At 37.1% G+C, this 19,697-nt stretch overlaps 2 protein-coding genes across 2 annotated transcripts; both read right to left on the reverse strand.

The window, feature by feature from the left end:
- Positions 1-12,651: 12,651 nt before the first annotated feature.
- Positions 12,652-16,133, reverse strand: LOC107774047 (pentatricopeptide repeat-containing protein At4g21300-like). The gene has a single exon (XM_016593503.2). It carries the CDS (start codon positions 15,493-15,495, stop codon positions 12,937-12,939), a length of 2,559 nt encoding a protein of 852 aa, XP_016448989.2. The 5' UTR covers positions 15,496-16,133; the 3' UTR covers positions 12,652-12,936.
- Positions 16,134-16,875: 742 nt separating this feature from the next.
- On the reverse strand, positions 16,876-19,103 carry LOC107774046 (putative ubiquitin-conjugating enzyme E2 23). The gene is made up of 3 exons (XM_016593502.2): positions 18,900-19,103; positions 17,327-18,607; positions 16,876-17,239 (listed from the first exon to the last, which is right to left on the reverse strand). Exons 2-3 carry the CDS (start codon positions 18,605-18,607, stop codon positions 17,054-17,056), a joined length of 1,467 nt encoding a protein of 488 aa, XP_016448988.1. The 5' UTR covers positions 18,900-19,103; the 3' UTR covers positions 16,876-17,053.
- Positions 19,104-19,697: the final 594 nt, after the last annotated feature.

Genomic DNA, 19,697 nt, shown 5'->3' on the forward strand with positions numbered 1-19,697 from the left:
TTCTGTATTTAAGCTTTAGAATATTAAGAAAAGTTGATAAATTCATTTCCTAAAAGGTTAGACCTCACGGGACGATGATCGAAAGCCGTGAGTTCGAGTTATTTGACTTATAGTGGACTGTTTTGTGGCATGTTTCGTGTTGCTCTTGGGATGTCTATTGTGCTGCTGATTTATGGAGCTTGGAAGGATAAAAATGGCATGAAGAAACGCCACATGTGTTAGGGTAGTAGGTTGGTCGCTCGTCGTTGTAATTACAGGCTAATTGATAACTTGTTGATTGAGTGTATTATGATATATTTGGGGGTTTTATTGTACTGAAGGTCCCGGATTGTAATTAAGTTGGTTTTGAGTTGCTGATTGTATTGTGTTTGTATCTCGCCTATAGTAGGCTTTAGGGAGCAGTAAAATCAGGGAAAATACTGTCCGTTTTATTTTAGAATCGAGTTATCGTTTGAGATACGTAATATACTACCGCCATCTAAATTGTACACGTATTTCTTTGCTATAGGGTTGGCACTCTAGTTTTCATAAGCTTGTTGAGTTGCACTTACGATTTGATGTATGTTAAGGCTATCCCTTCTTTCTTTTTGGCATGATCCAAATGATACAAACGAAACGAGCAAAATACGCAACTTTCATAAATGACTCTATTCATAGAATTACTAGGGGTGTCTATATTCTTGATTCCCTATGTGAATTATTATTATATACTCTATTCATGGGTCTCATAAAAATACATTTTTGATAAAGTTTGTAGGAAAGGCATATTGATTTTATGATATTCGAGAAATCTTATTAACGTATTTCTTATGCATTTCATGCATTTATACATGTACATTGACCCATGACCAGAAGGCGTTATATACGTGTATATTATATATATGTGGGATATGGGAAAAGGTTAAGGCGTTGTATACGCACCACCACCTGATCAGCTGGTATATGTTGATGATTTTACCCATAGTGGCTGAGATGATATGATGGGATGCCCTCAGAGACTTGATGATGTTATGTACGCATATACCTATGCATGGTATGGCATTTATACGCACATGCATGGCATTATAATTTTTTTTTCAATTTGGGTCACCCTATATTGAGTATTTCCTCATGTTTTATTCTACTTATCTCACGACAGCCTCTCCGGCTGAAGTACCTATGATACGAAAGATACGTTACGTTGTTACTCGGTTGAGTAAGGTACCAGGTGCCCGTCGTGGCCCATCGGTTTAGGTCGTGACATTAATATAGTTTGGGTCATTATAGACCGATTGACCATGTCGGCACATTTCATTCCTATGATGACTACGTATACTTCTGACAGATTGGCCTAGATTTATATCCAAGAGATAGTTCGACTGCATGGTGTGCCTGTTTCCATCATATCAGACAGAGGTCCTCAGTTTACTTCTTATTTTTGAAGAGCAGTACAGAGTGAGTTGGGGACCCATGTAGAGCTCAGCACCACATTTCATCCACAGACCGAAGGGCAGTCCGAGCAGACAGTTCAAATCTTGGAGGACATGCTCAGAGCATGTGTGATTGACTTTGGGCGATAGTGGGATCGACTCTTGCCTTTGGCCGAGTTTGCTTACAATAATAGTTACCAGTCCGACATCGAGATGGCTCCATTTGAGGCTTACAACAACAGTTACCAGAAGGTGCATGACTTATCATTTATGGTAGTAGAGAAGGTTCACTTGAAAGTCTCGCCGATGAAGGGGATCATGAGATTTAGGAAGGAGGGAAATTTGAGCCCAAGGTTTATAGGCCCATTTGAGGTGTTGGGATGAGTTAGAGGGGTTGCTTATGAGCTTGCTTTGCCTCCCAGTCTATCGGGAGTTCATCCGGTCTTCTACGTGTGTATGCTCCGGAGGTATCATGCCGACTTGTCACATGTGTTAGACTTCAGCACGATTCAGTTAGATGAGAGTCTGGGTTATGAAGAGGAGCCAGTTTCCATTGTTGATAGGCAGGATCATCAGTAGAGATCCAAGAGAATTTCTGCGGTAAAGGTTCAGTGAAGGGGCCAGCCAGTCAAGGAGGCGACTTGGGAGTCCGAGGAGGACATGCGGAGTAGGTAGCCTCTCTTGTTCAGCACTCCAGGTATGATTCTAAACCCGTTCGAGGACGAACGTTTGTTTAAGAAGTGGAGAATGTAATGATCTACCGGTCGTTTTGCTTTCTAGAATCCCATTCCCCTAATTAAGACTTCTCGTACGTGGTTTTACTATTTTATGACTTGCGGGGATGGTTGGTTCAGTATTTGGAAGGGTTCGGGTTGAAATCGGAACACTTGGTTCCTTAAGTTGGCCTTAAAAGACTAAGTTTTACTTCGGTCAATATTTTGAGCAAATGACCTCAGAATCGGGATTTGGCGGTTCCAATAGGTTCGTATAATGATTTCAGACTTGGGTTTATGTTCGGATCGGGTTTTGGATGACCCGGGAGCGTATTAGCGCCTAATAGTGAAAGCTGGTTCTTTGAAGGTTTTAGAAGTTCTTTAAATTTGGTTTGGAGCGGGTTTTGGTGATATCGGGGTCCAAATGGAATTTCGAGATCGAGAATAGTTCTGTAATTCATTTAGGACTTGCACGTAAAATTTGGTGTCATTCCGAGTAGTTTAAGTACGTTTCGGCGTATTAGGAGTAAATTGAAGAACTTGAAGTTCATAAGTTTGATTCAATTGGTTTTGGGGTGCGATTATTAGTTTTAATGTTGTTTTGAGCATTCCGAGAGTTCAAGCGAGTCCATTTTATGATTCCAAACTTGTTGGTATATTCGAGCGGGGCCCCCGGGGTCCCCGAGTGTGAATCGGACGAGGCTCGGACCAAGTTGGAAATTCGAAGCAGCAGCTGAAGCTCCCAACTGCTGTCATAATCGCACCTGCACTTGGCCAGCCGCAGGTGCGAGCTCGCAGAAGCGGCCAAGGAAGGGCAGCCCAGGATCTGCAAGTGCGCCCCAACCTCCGCAGAAGCGGACCCAGCCTGCCTAAGCACTTCCGCAGAAGCGGACTTTTATCCGCAGAAGCGACAACGCAGGTGCGGCCCTGCGACCGCAAGTGTGAGATCGCTGGAGGCAGTGAGGTTTCTTTTAAAACGGGATTTAGTCATTTTGGCTCATATATTTCCATTGTTGGGCAATTTTTGGAGCTCTTAGAGAGGGGATTTCACCTAGCACTTTGAGGTAAGTAATTTCTATACAATATGTGTTAAATACATAGTTTACGGATAGATTATAACATGTAAATTAGTGAAAATTATAGGTTTAGGTGAAAACCTAGGTTTTTGATAAAAATGAGATTTAATCATGAAATTCGTTATAGAATCTAGTAAAAATCATATATTTGAGTTCATGAGGTTATGTGTAATAACTTTCTTCAAAAATTACCAAAATCTAGGCATGTGGGCCCGAGGGAGGGGGTAAATTTTAAGAATTTTGCAAATAGGCTTGGGAAATCACTTTGATAGTTGGGATATGAACTTTTAGGCGTGTATTAATTATTTTAAATAATATTTGTCTGGTTGCGAGTCGTTTGGCGCCAAATTGAGGGTTTGAGCACAATCTTGGACCGGAAAGTAGGCTTTGAGACGAGATAAGTCTCTTTTCTAACCTTGTAAGAGGGAATTATCCCCATAGGTAAATTTATTAACATGTGTTTCTATTTGTGGGGGGCTACGTTCGCACGAGGTGACGAGAGTCCGTACGTAGCTACTAATTATGCTATTGTCCGAGTAGTCTAGGACCCATATCATGCTATACTTCAGATGTTTGCACCCTTAAATGTTAATTTAATTGCTTAAGTTAGATTGGAAACTTATAAAGGAATTTTTAAAAGTTTAATTTCACTTACTTGAATTTGTGAATGGAAGACTTGACTGTTATTGAGAATTTGTGTTTCTTTAAAGTATTTTTTCTTTGTGGAGCGGGTCGAACGCCTCGGTAGCAGATAGATGCATCTATGGTTCGAGCCATTCGACCCTCGGCAGTGCACGGTTTAAATATTTATGTTGGATAGGGCCGTACGACCTCGGTATAATTTGCGCATGATAAATCTTTGGAATCATTTATAATTGATATTGCTTCATTGGCTTGAGATATAAATTATTAAATGATGAAAATAAATTCGGGACTTAGTACTTATGAAAGAATTATTTATTATTTCCTGTTATTGAGTTTTCAGTATTATTCACGAAATCCATGCTTATTTGTAAATTTTGGCATAGTATTTTTAGCCCATAGTAAGTGTCAAAGTCGACCCCTCGTCACTACTTCTTCGAGGTTAGACTGGATACTTACTGGATACATGTTGTTTATGTACTCACGCTACACTTCTGCACTTGATGTGCAGGATCCGAGGCAGGTGCATCTGGTTATCAGTCCGGCGCGCACGCTTGACTTCTGGTCTGAGATCTCACGGTGAGCTGCCTTTCCGAGCCGTTCAGCAGCAGCCGGAGTCAATCTTTTGATTTATTTTCTGTCTATTCTATTTCAGAAAGTGGAGTAGAGATCTTTTGTATATTCTACTAGTAGCCCACACACTTGTGATACCAGATCTTGGCACACACTAGTAGACTTATGATTTTGGATTTATTTTTATGATTACGATTTGCACTTAGTTGCTTTAGTTTAATTATTTTACATCTATAAATTCCTAAATCTTTTAACAATGAGGAATGTTATTCACCTAGAAACTTATTAAAAATGGAAACCACTAGATTGATCAGTGTTGGCTTGCCTAACAACGGTGATGGGTGCCATCACGGCCTATAATGGAATTGGGTCGTGACAGAAGGGCTGAACGAAGGGAAGGAGAAAAGAAATTTAGGGAGTTTAAGGAATTTAAAATGGGCCATGATGCTTCCATTCCGGAACATGTACACCCTTTTTCAGTTAAAAAGAGCTGAATTGTCTAATTACATAGAGCTTACTGATTGAGAAACATTAGCTATTTTAGTAGACTCTCTTCGAGAGCCTTGGGGTAAAATTTTAACTGAGATTTTTCATGATATTTGGCCTAGTGCACATTTTAGCGTATATGTGCAAGAGTTAGTATTCGATTGGTACATGGATGTCCTAGCAAACATGTAAATTGTTATTATATATTTTATATTACTGAAATTTAAATTATGTTATTTGTCTCACCAGTTACATATATTATTTTTTATTTTATCTTTTAATGGTTTGAGACTTGAAATAAAGTACACACTAAGAAGTAATTTTAATATTAATTAAAATATTTAAATATAGATAATGAATGGAAACGTAGTGACCTTTCGATTCTATATTAAATGTAGAATTAATATTATAATTAATTTGCTTGAGTGTGTAATCACATGCATAAATTGACTATATTGATGATGTAAACTTGTAATATTGTCTCTAATAACAAACATGGCATCGAAAAGTATCATTGCTGACTTGAACAAGGGTGACAAACTGAATGGTGAAAATTATGATATCTGGAGTCGTAAGATGTGGTATGTACTCGAAGAGCAAGATGCTCTTGAAAGTATTAACCATATTATGAGTCACCTAGAGGAGGGTAACACTGTCCAACACAGGAGGGATCTGAAAACTTACAATATTTGAAAAAAGAAAGATTCCACTACACGTGGAATTATTGTAAGTTCAGTTGCTGATGATCTCATCCACGAATGTGAGCAATATCCTACTGCTCAAGCCATGTGGGCACATTTAAGAGAGGCATATGGGAGTACAACTCTAACTTGCCTTCGACAACTGACAATCAAGTTTGACATGTACAAAAAGCATCATGATCACAGTGTCAAGCAACATCTAAGGGTGATGTCAAATATGATTGCTCAACTCAAAAGTGTTGGCCATGTTCTCTTTGATGAGCAGAAGGTTCAAACAGTGATTCGGTCTCTTTCCAATAATTGGGAACATCTGAAGGTTAACTTGACCCACAATAATAGCATCAAAACTTTTGCTGATGTTTCCCATCATGTGGAGATTGAAGTCGAGCTGTTTGGTGCTCCTAAAGTTGTACCTAATGCCTTTGTGGTAGAATCAAGTGGTACAAAGAGATCAAGTTTCAAGCGGAAGAGAAAATGGAAAAATGACGGAAAGGGTAAGGATAGCGGAGAAGGATCATCTAAGAAAAGAAACAAGTCAAATTCCAAGAAAGGAAACGGTTCTAAGAGAAGAAAGACAAAAACAAGATGAAGTGTTACAATTGTCAAGTTCGAGGGCATTTTGCTCGTGAGTGCAGTGAGTCGAAAAAGGTAGCATTTCAAAACGCATCTCTAAGTGCTATATATGTTTCTAGCACTGTTTTACTAACGGAATCTTATCCTATGTGGATTGTAGACTCAGGGGCCACTGACCATGTGAGCCGTGATAGAGAAGCGTTTATAGAGTTTCGTCGAGTTTCACCTGGATCAAGGCATGTATATGTGGGAAATAATGCAAAGCTTGAAGTCATAGGTATATGCACTTGCAGAATGGACATGTGTGGTGACCGATCTTTGATGTTGCATGACATCCTATATGTTCCAGAGATTTGACGAAACTTAGTGTCTGTGTCTCTTCTTCTAGGTTTAGATTTCAATTTGAACTTTAGTCTCAATGGTCTTAGAATTACTCTAGACAATGTTGTTTACGGTTTTGGACATCGTTTGATGGTTTTATTATGTTAGATTTTATCCTTCTACATATAACTATTATGTTGACCGTTGTGTTATGGCATGTTATTCTAGTAATAACGATGTTGATGTTATTACATGGCATGCAAGATTAGGTCACATAGGGCAGGATCGAATGAATAGATTGGCTAAGGAAGGACATTTGGTTTTTTTTACTAAAACTGAAATGCCAACTTGTGAAAATTGTCTTGCCGGAAAGATTTCACGTAAACCATTTGGAAAGGCTAAGAGAGATGACTTTCCATTGCAATTAATCCATTCGGATATTTGTGGTCCAATGAATGTAAGGGCTAGGTCTGGTGCTTTATATTTCATTACGTTCATTGACAATTTCACGCGCTTTGGTTATGTCTATTTGATTTCTCATAAATCTGAAGCACTTGAATGCTTTAAGAAATATTTGAATAAAGTTGAGAATCAATTAGACAAAAGGATTAAGACCTTAAGAACCGATTGAGAGCATGGATATGTTTCAAAAGAATTTGAAGAATTGTGTAATAAAAAGGGTATCACCAGACAGTTAACTATTCCTTACACACCTCAACAAAATGGTGTAGCAGAAAGGAGGAATAGAACGTTACTCGACATTATAAGGTCCATGACGGCACATGCAAATTTATCTATCTCCTTTTGGGGAGATGTGTTATTGACTGCAACCTACATATTGAACAAAGTGCCTTCTAAATCAGTTTCTTTCACTCCTTATGAGCTATGGACTGATCATAAACCAAATTTAAAAGATTTAAGACCTTGGGGTTGTGCTGCATATGTAAAAGATTCTTTTAGCAAGTTTGGTAAATTAGGTCCAAAAGGTAAGAAATGTATCTTTATAAGATATTCAGAACACTCCAAAGGGTATGTGTTCATTGGTGAATTAGAAGATGGAAGTATTACTGATATTGAATCATGAGATGTCACATTTCTAGAAAATAATTTTCCAAAGAAGAGCGAGGTAAAAAATGGAGAGCCTCTTTATGAAATATTGAACTCAGATAGTCAGCAAGTGTCTTCTGACATAATTAATAATCAAATCGATCAAGATCTTGTTCTTGATCTAAGTGGGAGTGGGAGTTCTCAATCCCAAAATTCTTCTGACGAATTTGAATTTTAACTACAAAAGAGCACTAGGAAAAATATACCAAAATATACTTATGAGATTAAAGATTACGTTTTCTTGGTATCTCCCACAGAAATGGATGAGCCAAAGTCTGTGACTGAGGCTTTATCGAGCTCTGGAAAAGATGAGTGGATGAAAGCAATGAAAGAAGAACTAGAATCCATGAAAATCAAAAAAGTATGGGATCTAGTTGATCTTCCGCCTGGGCGTAGATCCATTGGGAACAAATAGGTTCTTAAAGTTAAACTCAAAGTGGATGGGTCAATAGAAAGATACAAGGCTCGATTGGTGGCAAAAGGCTTTACTCAAGAAACTGGAATAGATTATGAGAAAATATTTTTACCAGTTGTGAAATTTATCTCAATTTGCTTACTTTTGGCTATTGTTACACGTTTGGATTTGGAATTACATCAAATGGACGTGAACACGACTTTTCTCAATAAAGAACTAAATGAAGAAATCTACATGGAACAACTTGTAGGCTTTATCATTAAAGGCCATGAAAAGAAGGTCTGTAAATTGAAAAGATCTATTTGTGATCTGAATTAATCTTCAAGGCAATGGTATTTGAGATTTCACAAGGCACTGATCTCGTATGATTTCACCATAATCAGTGAAGACAATTGCATTTATGTAAAAAGTCCAATGGGGTTTTTGTAATTCTTTCTCTTTACGTGGATGATATTTTATTGGCTGGAAATAATTTGGAGTATTTGAAAACTATCAATTCATGGATTTTAAAGTCATTTAACATAAAAGATATGGGTGAGGCAGACTATATACTTGGAGTTAAGATCCAAAGAGACCGTTCCAAAAGGTTATTGAGTCTATCTCAAGAAACTTATATAAAGAAAAGTTTGGAGCATTTTCACATGAATAGTTGCAAATCCATAGATACTCCTATAGCGAGAGGTGAAACTTTAAGCCTTGAAATGTGTCCCAAGACTGAAAATGAAAAGGAAGACATATCTCGAGTTCCGTATTCAAGTGTTGTCAGGAGCTTGATCTACGATATGATGTGTACTCGCCTAGACATTTGTTATGATGTAGTTCTGGTTAGAAGGTATCAATCCAATCCTGGAAGAGATCATTGGAAAGCTGTGAAGAGAATTTTCAGATACCTAAAGGGAACTGAAGATTATTCACTACGTTATAGTGAAAATGATTTATACTAGAGAGGATATACAAATGCTGATTGGGCTGGTGACTGGAATGATAGAAAATTAACATCCGGTTATGCCTTCTTACTTAATGTGTGGTGCTATATCATGGAAAAGTAAGAAATAAACCTATACAACCCTTTCAACGATGGAAGCTGAGTTTGTGCCTTGTGCGTCTGCAGTACAAGAAATTGTTTGGTTGAAGAGATTCTTTGAGCATTTGGATATTAAAAAGAACTCTCAGGGTCCCATGACTCTATATTGTGATAGTCAAATGGCTATTGCATACACAAAAGATCCTAAGTATCATAGCAAGACCAAACATATTGACATCAAGTATAACTTTGTGAGAGACATGGTAAAAAGTGGAGAGATAAATTTATAGTACATTCCTACGCGAAGCATGATAGCTGAACCTTTTACAAAGGCGATATCTAAAGACCTGTTTGAGAAACAGGTAATAGCTCTAGGTTTGCGAAGGATAAAAAAAAAAAAAAATATATATATATATATATATATATATATATATATATATATATATATATATATATATATATATATATATATATATATACATATTGGGCCTGAGGCCGCAGTTTATAATATGCTCATCAATATTTGACTCTTGAATTTATGCTTATATCTTGTATGCATGTGATGATGTTTTGTTGATAAGGAATGTGTCGAACAAGTCACGAGATTGGCTCTCTCACACGAGCAATCACCTCTTACATTAAAAATCATGAAGAGATGAGACCTTATAGAACCTTGGATAATGCGAGATTATATTTACTTATTAAGGTCAGTCTTGACAACTAGTCAGGCTTACGAATTTTAATATTTGATTATGAGTTGTTTTGTAAGCCAGATACGAGTTTTCCCAAAAGGTTGGATTTGAGGATTAGTAAAGTCAGAAACTCAAGTTAGACATTTGCAGGTGTCTAGACCAAGAATTGTATGGTGTTGAATGATTAAAAGAATAAAACACACGTGCCAATATAAGGTGAGAACATTGTAACATGTGTTTCATACCACGTGTGCTATCGGCCATGGGATAATGGAAGAATGAATCCCTGCTTCTTCATTGTGTGAGATCCTAAAGAAGTTATATTAACTTTTATTGAAATACTCTTTGACCTTTTACTGTCTCTTGAAGTGCCAATCAGTATTGCTACTTTAGCATGTCACTAATAGCCATGAGTGATTCGGCAATGCAATGCATGTCTAGGAAAGCAGTTGATTTGGAATGGAAAGATTCAAGTAGAAAGGGAAGAGAACTATTTTTTTTTTTTTTTTTAGAAATTTAACTTGTATTCATAGGCCGACCAATACATTTACCATGAGGGTATCAAATGTAATTATGAATACAAAGTTATTCACGAACATGAGTTCACCTTTTTTCGAGGATGAGGGATTAGATAACATGCTATAGGAGTAGCGGATGATGTCTGGGGTATTACGAGTAATAAGATCCCCATGCTAGTAGTGAATCCTTTTCGTATGTTATTGGATTTCTACATAGAGCTTTAGTACAACCTTTAATTTGTTTGGGAATGCTACAGCTCTTTGTGCTCACAGGTCGCACCAACTATTTTGCCGGTATGAATTGTGTGTTAAAACATCGGTCTAGCCCACTATGGGCGAAGTGGGAGTTGTTGGATTATGGGTCGTGGGTCGCTCCATGTGAGCTGACTCGACCCGGTTAGGAGAGATAAGTGAGAGGGGTTAAGAGAAGTTACTAATGAATCACAAACTCCCACTAAAGTAAACGTGCAAAAAAGGGAGTGGTGGGTTATCTTCCTTAACCGCTATTACTCTACCTATTTATGTTAAAGAGAAAACACAGAACTTTTTTAAGCGTAGGAATTTTCTTTCTGACTAATTCTCTCCACACGAAAAACACACACAAGTTAGGTAAATTAATTGGTGAAAGATTAACTTTATTTCCTAGTGATTCAAAGTAGATTTGGTAGCAATTACAACAATTTCCGCTGCGCGTAACAAGGTACACATAATTTATTGTTCTTGCTCCGTAATTTAAATTAACAAAACCAATACGAGATAATGTAAATAATGAGTAAACTAATAAAATAGCAAAATAAAATTGAAGAGAATCTTATTGATCAGAATAACTCCTTTCTCGTATCTTTAAGGTTGTGTTTCCAAAAATACTACGCAATGATTTAGGGAATGAAAGAATAATTTTCAGATGGGGAACAATTAAAGAGAAAGATGGGTTTAAATAGCAAATTTAGTCGTAATTGTTCCTAATACTACGTTTGCATGTTACAACCATTAATTATATTCTCTGCCCGTTGCGTTGAGAATCTGTAATTGATCGGAAATTTATACCTAAGTCCGCTTTAATCCTACTAATTTTATAATTTTCTTTCTTTTTAAATAATTTTAATGTAATTTTTTATTTATATATTTATTTTGTTAATTTATAAAATTGTTTATCCTCAAAATCGGATAACAATTGAATTTGTTAGTGGTTTAAAGGATATGCAGATTAATTTGATATTGAACGATAAATTAAATAGCAATTGAAAAAAATAACGATAAACTAACTGCAAACCACGCGAATTGGATAATTTCAGCCTAGGAAAGTTGGCAACCCTCGAGCTAAAAATACTTTTATTGTCAACAAGACAACAAAGAATAAGAACTAGAAGAGTAATGGTAATGTATTGCTTATGAGTGTATGTTATAATGTCCTTCATGAGTTGTGAGGCCCCATTTATATATAAGAGGAACCTACTTTTAAGTTATTATTCTATTATTCCATAAAAGGTAAAAAAAAAAGTCATTGATTTGTTGACCGTTGGTCCCTTTTTTGGTATGTTCCGTGATTTTCGCCGTAATGTACGGTTAGTTACGGAAATTTCGGACCCTTGTCGGGCAACCTGGCAATATGTTCCTTGAGACCGTTATAACCGGGACCGGTTAAGACCTCGGTAAACTCGAAGGCAAATCTGGTGGTTCCGGTGACTAATCCGGTAAGACAGGAACCAATCTCCAGAATTTTATCACATCTCTTGATCCCAAACTGTCGTGCTGGATGCTCGGTCAAATCTCGAGTTCGATTTTACCCGTATACAAAAAATATTAAAAATTAAAGTGCCTTAGGCTTTCGCCTCGCCCGTGTTAGATAAAACACTTCGCCTCTCGCCCACGCCTTTTAAAACATGGTTTTCGACTCTCTCTCTCTCTCCATTCCATTTCCGTCATTCGTCGTTCTCCTTGTAAATATTCTTTCTAATTTTTTTATTTTTGTAAGTAACTGTAAGGATATTAAGCCATTATAACAAAAACTATATATTTTATCAAATACTTTTTTATTAACCACATCAACTACTTATTATAAGGTTTAATCATTCTGTCCAGCATGTGACTGCTTTTTTATTAAAGCAAATTTCGACACTAAAAATATATTTCAGCACTTAATAATTATCAACTATTTTTAATTAGCTAATCCAAACGGGCTCATAAATTAACCCTGAGCGGATTTTAAAATTATAATCACGTGAAGCCACTAATATTTTTTCAGTTGATTGTTTGCTCATATGGGGGGGTATGTGAGGGGACAGATAAACCCAATTTACAGAAGTTGGAGCCATTTTCACTCAATTATACTCGAATGCTGAGATAGAATGAGAAAAGTAAAGGGTGTAAACATAAAGGTCACACAATGAGAGACATAAGATAGAAGAACAGAGGATGACTAAGGAAACTGCTGAACTGCTATGGAGATCATGCACATTTGTTCATTCAGTATAAATGAAGCAAATGAAAGAACCAGAAAGCAAAAGACTACTATGGTACATGTCAGAAGAAGTATGAACTCTTGCCCAGTTTAAATCTAATTCCGTTTTCAAATGTGGTCAAATGAACTTTAATCAATGGCCCAACGCAAATATGATATTTATCCTGACCTGAAGTGTCGATATAGTGCTCGAGCTAAGCTATATTCAATGTGGTTAATAGTGATTTAATCAGAATTAACAGACTTACGCTGTTGTTGAAGGTTAATTTGAGGAACATAACCCTCATTTTGCAGCTCCATTAGAAGATTATCTAATAAAAGATATATCTGAGCAGACTGTGGGTGACTGGTGTCTGCAGCACCAAAAATATGAGTGCTATTGTTAACTTCAGTCCAGCTGTAACCAGGTATTTTCTGCACTCCTCTTTCCTTCATCATATGACGAATTTTAGACACCATATCCCATTTACCCGCATTAGCATGTAGATTTGCTTGTAATATGTAGTAGCCAGAATTTTGCGGGTCCAAGCCTAACAGATGCTCAGAAGCCATTTCAGCAAGCTCAGTATTGCCATGTAAGCGACAAGCCCCAAGCAACGTTCCCCAAATTCCTGCATCTGGAGCAATCGGCATACTCTTAATCACTCCAAATGCTTCTTCCACAAGGCCAGCTCTCCCAAACAAGTCAACCATGCATGCATAATGCTCCATTCGGGGCGTAATCCCATATTCTTGAGTCATGCAATTGAAGTAGTACTTTCCTTCTTCAACTCGACCAGAATGGCCACAAGCTGATATGATCGCAAGAAATGTGACATGGTCAGGCTGGAATCCATCTTTTCGCATCCCATGAAACAAATCCAGACAGTCCTTAAGTCGGCCATGATTTCCATAAGCTGCAATAATACTATTCCATGATACTTCATTCTTGTTCGCCATCAAGTCAAAAACACGCCAAGCTACCTCTAAGTTCCCACATTTAGCATACATATCTATTAATGCACTTCCCACAAAAACATCAGAGCTAAATGCACTTTTCATAATGAAGCCATGGATCTCTTTCCCATAATGGAGAGCTGGCAAATTTGCACATGCAGAAAGAGCACTGGATATGCTGACACAATCATATTTGGCTCCATCTGCACCCATTTGGTGGAAAAAGTCAATGGCCAATTCCGGCTCAGCGTTCTGGCAACAGCTTGTGATCATTGAGTTCCAACAAACAACATCTCTTTCAGACATCCTTCTGAATACTTGTTGAGCAAGATCCAATCTTCCACACTTTGCATACATGTCCATCACTGCACTTCCCACATAAAGTATTCCTTGGAAACCACGTTTAGCAATGACACCATGCAGTTCCTTACCTAATCTCAGAGCAGCCAAATTAGCACAAGCTGGTAAAGTACTTGCTAGAGTAACAGGATTGGGCCTCATTTTCTTAATAAGTAACCATCGGAAAACATCCAGGGCATCAAAACTCATGCCATTAAGAACAAATCCTGAAATCATAGCAGTGCATATAACAACATCCACCGCAGGGCTGAAGTTAAATATGTTGCGTGCTGCCTCAACATTCCCACATTTGAAGTACATATCAATTATCGCATTCTTTAAGAAAACATCCATAGATACATCATGTCTCATAATGTAACCATGAATTGCCTTCCCCTGGTATAGATTTTCTGAAATTGAAACTGAGGGGAGCAAACTGGCAAAGGTGATAGAGTCTGGTTTGACACTGGTAGCTACCATTTCATGAAATAATTCCAGTGCCTCATCCATATACCCATTTTGCACGTGCCCTCCAATCATCCCATTCCAAGTCACGCGGTCTGCTTGTGGCACTAAATCGAACAACTTTCGTGCGTGAAACAAGGAACAGAATTTAGAATACATCGTGATCAACGTATTGGCTACTGGAGAATCCATTTCCAACCCACACCTAACAACAAGCCCATGAAGCTGACAACCAAATTTAACCATTGTTTCCGAGGCGCAAACCGAAAGAACACAAGCATATGTTACTGAATTAGGCTTAGTTTCACTTTTCCTCATCTCCCTAAATAACCCAACCACATCATTCACTGATTGCTCATCTTTAGCATAGCCATTAATCATCACATTCCACAAGACACTATCCCTTTGAGACATTTTATCGAACAAAAGACGAGCATCGGCCAAACAACCATTCTCAGCGTAGAACTTAATAAAAGCACTGCCCACAAACACATCATCCTCAAAACCTAAACTTTGTACCATCCCATGTAGCCATTTACCTAATTTCACAGAATTTATACCAGCACAAGCCTTAACCACATAAGGAAAAGTGTATTTATCAGGATTAGTACCAAAAACCAACATTTTAAAGAACAACAAGATTGCAAGATTAAAACAACCCATTATTGTATAGCCTCTAATCATCCAATTCCAAGGGGAAGCATAACACAACTGCAGCTGAAAAAACAAGTTCTTGGCATCAGTAAACCTGTTACACAAAACATACATGCCCAAGATCCTTGTACCAAGAATACCCAAGTTGTCGATTCCATTTACAGTGACTTGGGCATGAATCTGCTTTCCTTTTTGAATAACAGAGCCAATATTATTTTCTGTAAGAGAAGTGCAGGATTGTAGAATTGGAGCAAGTTTTGATGCTAAAACCTCTTCTGTGTAGTGAAAAATGGAGTCTTGGATGAAATGGGAAGTGGATTTCGAGGAAAGTGCATCAGCGACTGAAATGCTTCTATAGATTGAACAGATATTCCTTCTTTGAAACAACATTTAACTTCTTACGATGTTCACTGCTTTTCTTTGTCCATTTTCCTATTATATCCAGGACGAGCTATGCACACCCAGGCTTACAAAGTCGAAACACTTTTAACGTTCACTCTTATTTTTCTTTATTTTTATCTCACAACACTATTGGCTGTTTTTTTTTTTCAAATCTTTTTTTTAATATGATTAGTTTTTGAAAACAATTCCCCAAAACGGGTTTAGTTGATATCCCACTCACAATTAAATTGCATGTCCAAATAAAACTTCAATTTCTAATAATTATTTTTCAACACAACTTCAAAAACTTTTTTTTTAAGTTGTAACTAAATTTATGTTCAAGCGCTAGTTGCAAATAACTTGTATACGGTCGAGATCGAGTACGCCTACGACATGAAAGAACATGCTGGGAACATCACAATGCAAGACTGAAGATCGGCCCCGAGTCACACCGGACTAGAACCCGGAGTCAGGACACTTGCCTTCGAGAACATTTAGTCCGAGACCCCGGAGTTGATCCTAGCCCCGAACGAGTTCGGAGAAACATTGTTAGCATAACCAACGGAAGATCGAAATATCCGTAACCGGACAGATGTTGCGGCGGGAATCTCGGCGCGTATCAGTGATGAACCGGCAATCAACAAATCAAGGGATTTTTACCTTTTATAGAATTGTACCTAAAGTAGGATTCATCTACTATATAAAGAGGGTATGATAATTCATTGAACACATTGTAATACGTATTCCAAAACAATACATCATTATTATTTCTCTTTAAGCTCTTGTTCTTCTGTGTCCTGACACCGATCCAAGCGTACCTGACTCGAGGGTGATTAACCTTCCAAGGTTAAGACTGTTCAATTCGTATGGTTTGCATTTACTTTACCATTATTTATTTCAATTACAATTTAGTTAATCCTTTTGTGTCAAGTTAGTCCACGTATCCTTAAAACCACTTACAAATTCAATTGTTATCCGATTTTAAGGGTAAATATAACTAATGAGAAAATTTGTAATCTTAGCGTTGTCAATGGAAAATTACAAACTATTAATATATATATCAATTGGTTTTCTAGCTTATATGATTTATCTAGTTTTTACTTTACCTCAATGTTTAATTAGACATTTAGCGGCAAAACAGCTTTATTAGGAGTAGAATGACAAAGAAGTTGGTACGGCGGACATTACGAGGTTATTCTTTAGTGTTTAATTATGTAAAATTATTTAATGAAAGACATTGAATGTTTTCCACGAAAATGTATTTGTTTAGGTCTAAGTTAATTATTTTTCGGTGTTTAATTATAGAAAACATGTGAAATAAAATTGCTAATGTGGCTCGCTAACGTGCAGCACCCACCGGGAATGGGGGGCGGAAAGGCGTCGGAAATACGAACAACGCACTGACAATAGACATCAAGCTTACAGATGGACAAAATCTATGTAGCTAGGCATATGCATTGATTACATGGATTGTGCCATGTATGGCCTCAGTATTATAGTACTAGCAAATGATGGTAGCTGACTTTGAGATATTTACAAGCTTTAATATTGTACTAAGAGCACTGATCTATGACGTAAAAAATGTATTACTAGCATTTACACTCTCTTTCTCTTTACTACCTTTCCCTCCCTCTCCGTCACCAGCCTCATTATCATTCTCAATTGATTCATCATCAGAAACTTCACTTCCTTCGGCTGCAGTAGACTCATCATCATCATCAAGATCAATAACACCAACTGCATAAGGTCCGACCTGAAGAAACCAGAAAAACAATCGTTAGATACAAGATGCAATTAAGAATTGGAGAAAGATTTAACAAGTTTTGCATTTGGGAAGCACCATGGATTTCTTCCCATCAACCCATGTGACCTCGATGTTACCATCTTTGAGTCCAGTGACATTCCCCCAAGGGTAACAAGTATCACCCACTTTTTCTGGTACAGAAACAGGTGACAAACCAACAACAAAGTCTCCGTAGCCACAGCCAAACGCACTCAGTTGGTATACACTTACGACCTCCTCTTTTTCAAACTCTATGATGAGGTCCTTTAACCTTGTGTCTGGCTTCAACCATCTGACAATAGCTGTTTGTTCCTCCGCATTAACAGTTTTAACAACCCCAATACGACGTCTAACATCGTCAGCAGCTTTCTCTTTCACATAATCTTCAGGAAAAAAATCATTCTCTCCAGGGTTTTCAATTGGCAGCAAGGAGGCAGGTTCCAAATTTCTTTCTATTTTTCCATCCTGCCACTCAACATCAACATAAGTTCTAACATTAAAAATTCGAAGTTCCTTTTCTAATAACCTTTTCTTAACTAGATATTCCGCTAATCTATGACTGTTCCTTTTAAGCATCACATCCATCATCCTTTCTAAAGTCCATGGCCGTTTGTCTGGTTTTCTGGAAACTAACGATGATGATACTGCAGGAAGTGAAGGAACAAGACACCAGTCACCTATTTTCCAGTTTAAATGAGAGAAGCAAGTGAACTTTTTCAACTTCTTTGGGTCTTCTCGTACAGATGGTGGGTCTTGTCTTACAGATGGATCTCCAGCAGATGTAATCCAATCGACTAAAACAGAGCCAGCAGTAACTGCAACTATTGTACCAAACTTATCAGCTATCCTTGGATAAAACATATGATCTTTCCATGTTTTTACACGCTCACCTGTATAATAGTAGTGTAATCCACTATCTTCCTTGTTCAAACTATCTGGTGTAAGTGTGTAGGTGTTAGCCTCCTTAATTGTTCTCACAGTGTCATCGTCAAATCGAACACGAATATCATTGAGAACACGCCTGATCTTACCCAAGTAAGCCCCACAGAGCACATAGTCTCCAACTTGAAGTTCTCTCACCCTTTGCAATTTAATCGATGGCACGTTTCCGATAGGTCCGCTGCCATATCTTACCAAATCAACGTATTCCCTTATAGAAACCACCTGTCCTAATTGAACTTTTGGGTTAGAAGCTGAAGCGACAACATCGCCAAGTACAACTTCATTACCGCATACAAATTCTCGTCCAGCAACAACATCAGCAAGAATTTTACATTCTTCTGCTGTAATTGGATCGCACTTGTAGTCACCACAATCTTGATCTTGGCCAGATTCCATCTAAAAAGCACACAAAATAAAAGTATAAGAAGAAGCAATTCCTCGAACAGTTGGTTCATTTTTGAAATTTTGCTCCTTTTCTTTTGACAAGGAAAAAGTTACCTAATCCATAGAATGACTTTACCGAAAACAGTACATTTGCAAATTTCAAATTTTCAATGTTCATATTCTCAAGCCCCCACCTAACTTTCTATTAAAAAGAGAATTAACAGAGAAAAGATTCAAATACGAAAAAGGTTCCAATAACTTCCGAACAAGAAACAAGATACAAATGAACGAAAGATGACAATACCTTCGAGAGATGAAGACGCGAAGCTGGAGAGATGAAGACACGAAATCGGTCCAAATGCTATCTTCGTATTTTGATGTGTATGAGTCAAATCAGTCAAATTCTGAAGTTCGGAGCCAAAATGAAGTCTTGATTCCAAATTATATACATTGCAAGAAACAGTTTTTACATTGAAAGACACGTGGCAGGGCGTAATTGGATATGTTCTATCTGTGTATATTATTTTCTATTTGTAAACTCTAATTACTACGTAATTCCCATTTCCCATACTTTTTAACCGCTGAGGGAGGCAAATCAAAAAGAAAAAAAATAACAAATACCCATAAATCAACAATTAAACCACAAACTTTACCGCGTTTGTTCTCCCCTATTCGTATGAAATACCATAATTCGATAAAATACTATTAATTAATTAATTAGTATTTATACCTAGAATAAATGACTAAAATGTGAAACTATTTTTCGTTTCAAATTTGATTATATCAAAAAAATTATTTTTCAGTAGTCCATAAAATATGTGTTACTAATTACTATGAGAAATACTTGTTGCAATTATTTTTTTACGATTGAATAAAGTTATGCGACTCAAATAGATATAAGTTCATACATTTTTATTTCTGATAATCTCTATACGAGCAGAATAAAATGTGTCAGTAACTTTTTATGAATATTTTCTTTCTTTGGAGAAGTGAACAAGAATCAAGAAGAAAAAGAAGCCTAAATTTCGCGTGTTAAAAGAAATTAGAATTCAATCGGATTTTAGACTTAGGCCAATACGCAAAATATCAGAATACGATAAGT

The sequence above is a fragment of the Nicotiana tabacum genome, chromosome 17 (genome assembly GCF_000715075.1).
Source record: "Nicotiana tabacum cultivar K326 chromosome 17, ASM71507v2, whole genome shotgun sequence".
Lineage (NCBI taxonomy): Eukaryota > Viridiplantae > Streptophyta > Magnoliopsida > Solanales > Solanaceae > Nicotiana > Nicotiana tabacum.

Bases quoted from the DNA above. Each gene is read 5' to 3' on its own strand.
- LOC107774047 (XM_016593503.2), bottom strand. From the start codon at position 15,495: ATGTTGTTTCAAAGAAGGAATATCTGTTCAATCTATAGAAGCATTTCA.
- LOC107774046 (XM_016593502.2), bottom strand. From the start codon at position 18,607: ATGGAATCTGGCCAAGATCAAGATTGTGGTGACTACAAGTGCGATCCA. The intron at 17,240-17,326 runs GTGCTTCCCAAA...TGGTTTCTTCAG, and splicing joins TTGATGGGAAGAAATCCATG to GTCGGACCTTATGCAGTTGG.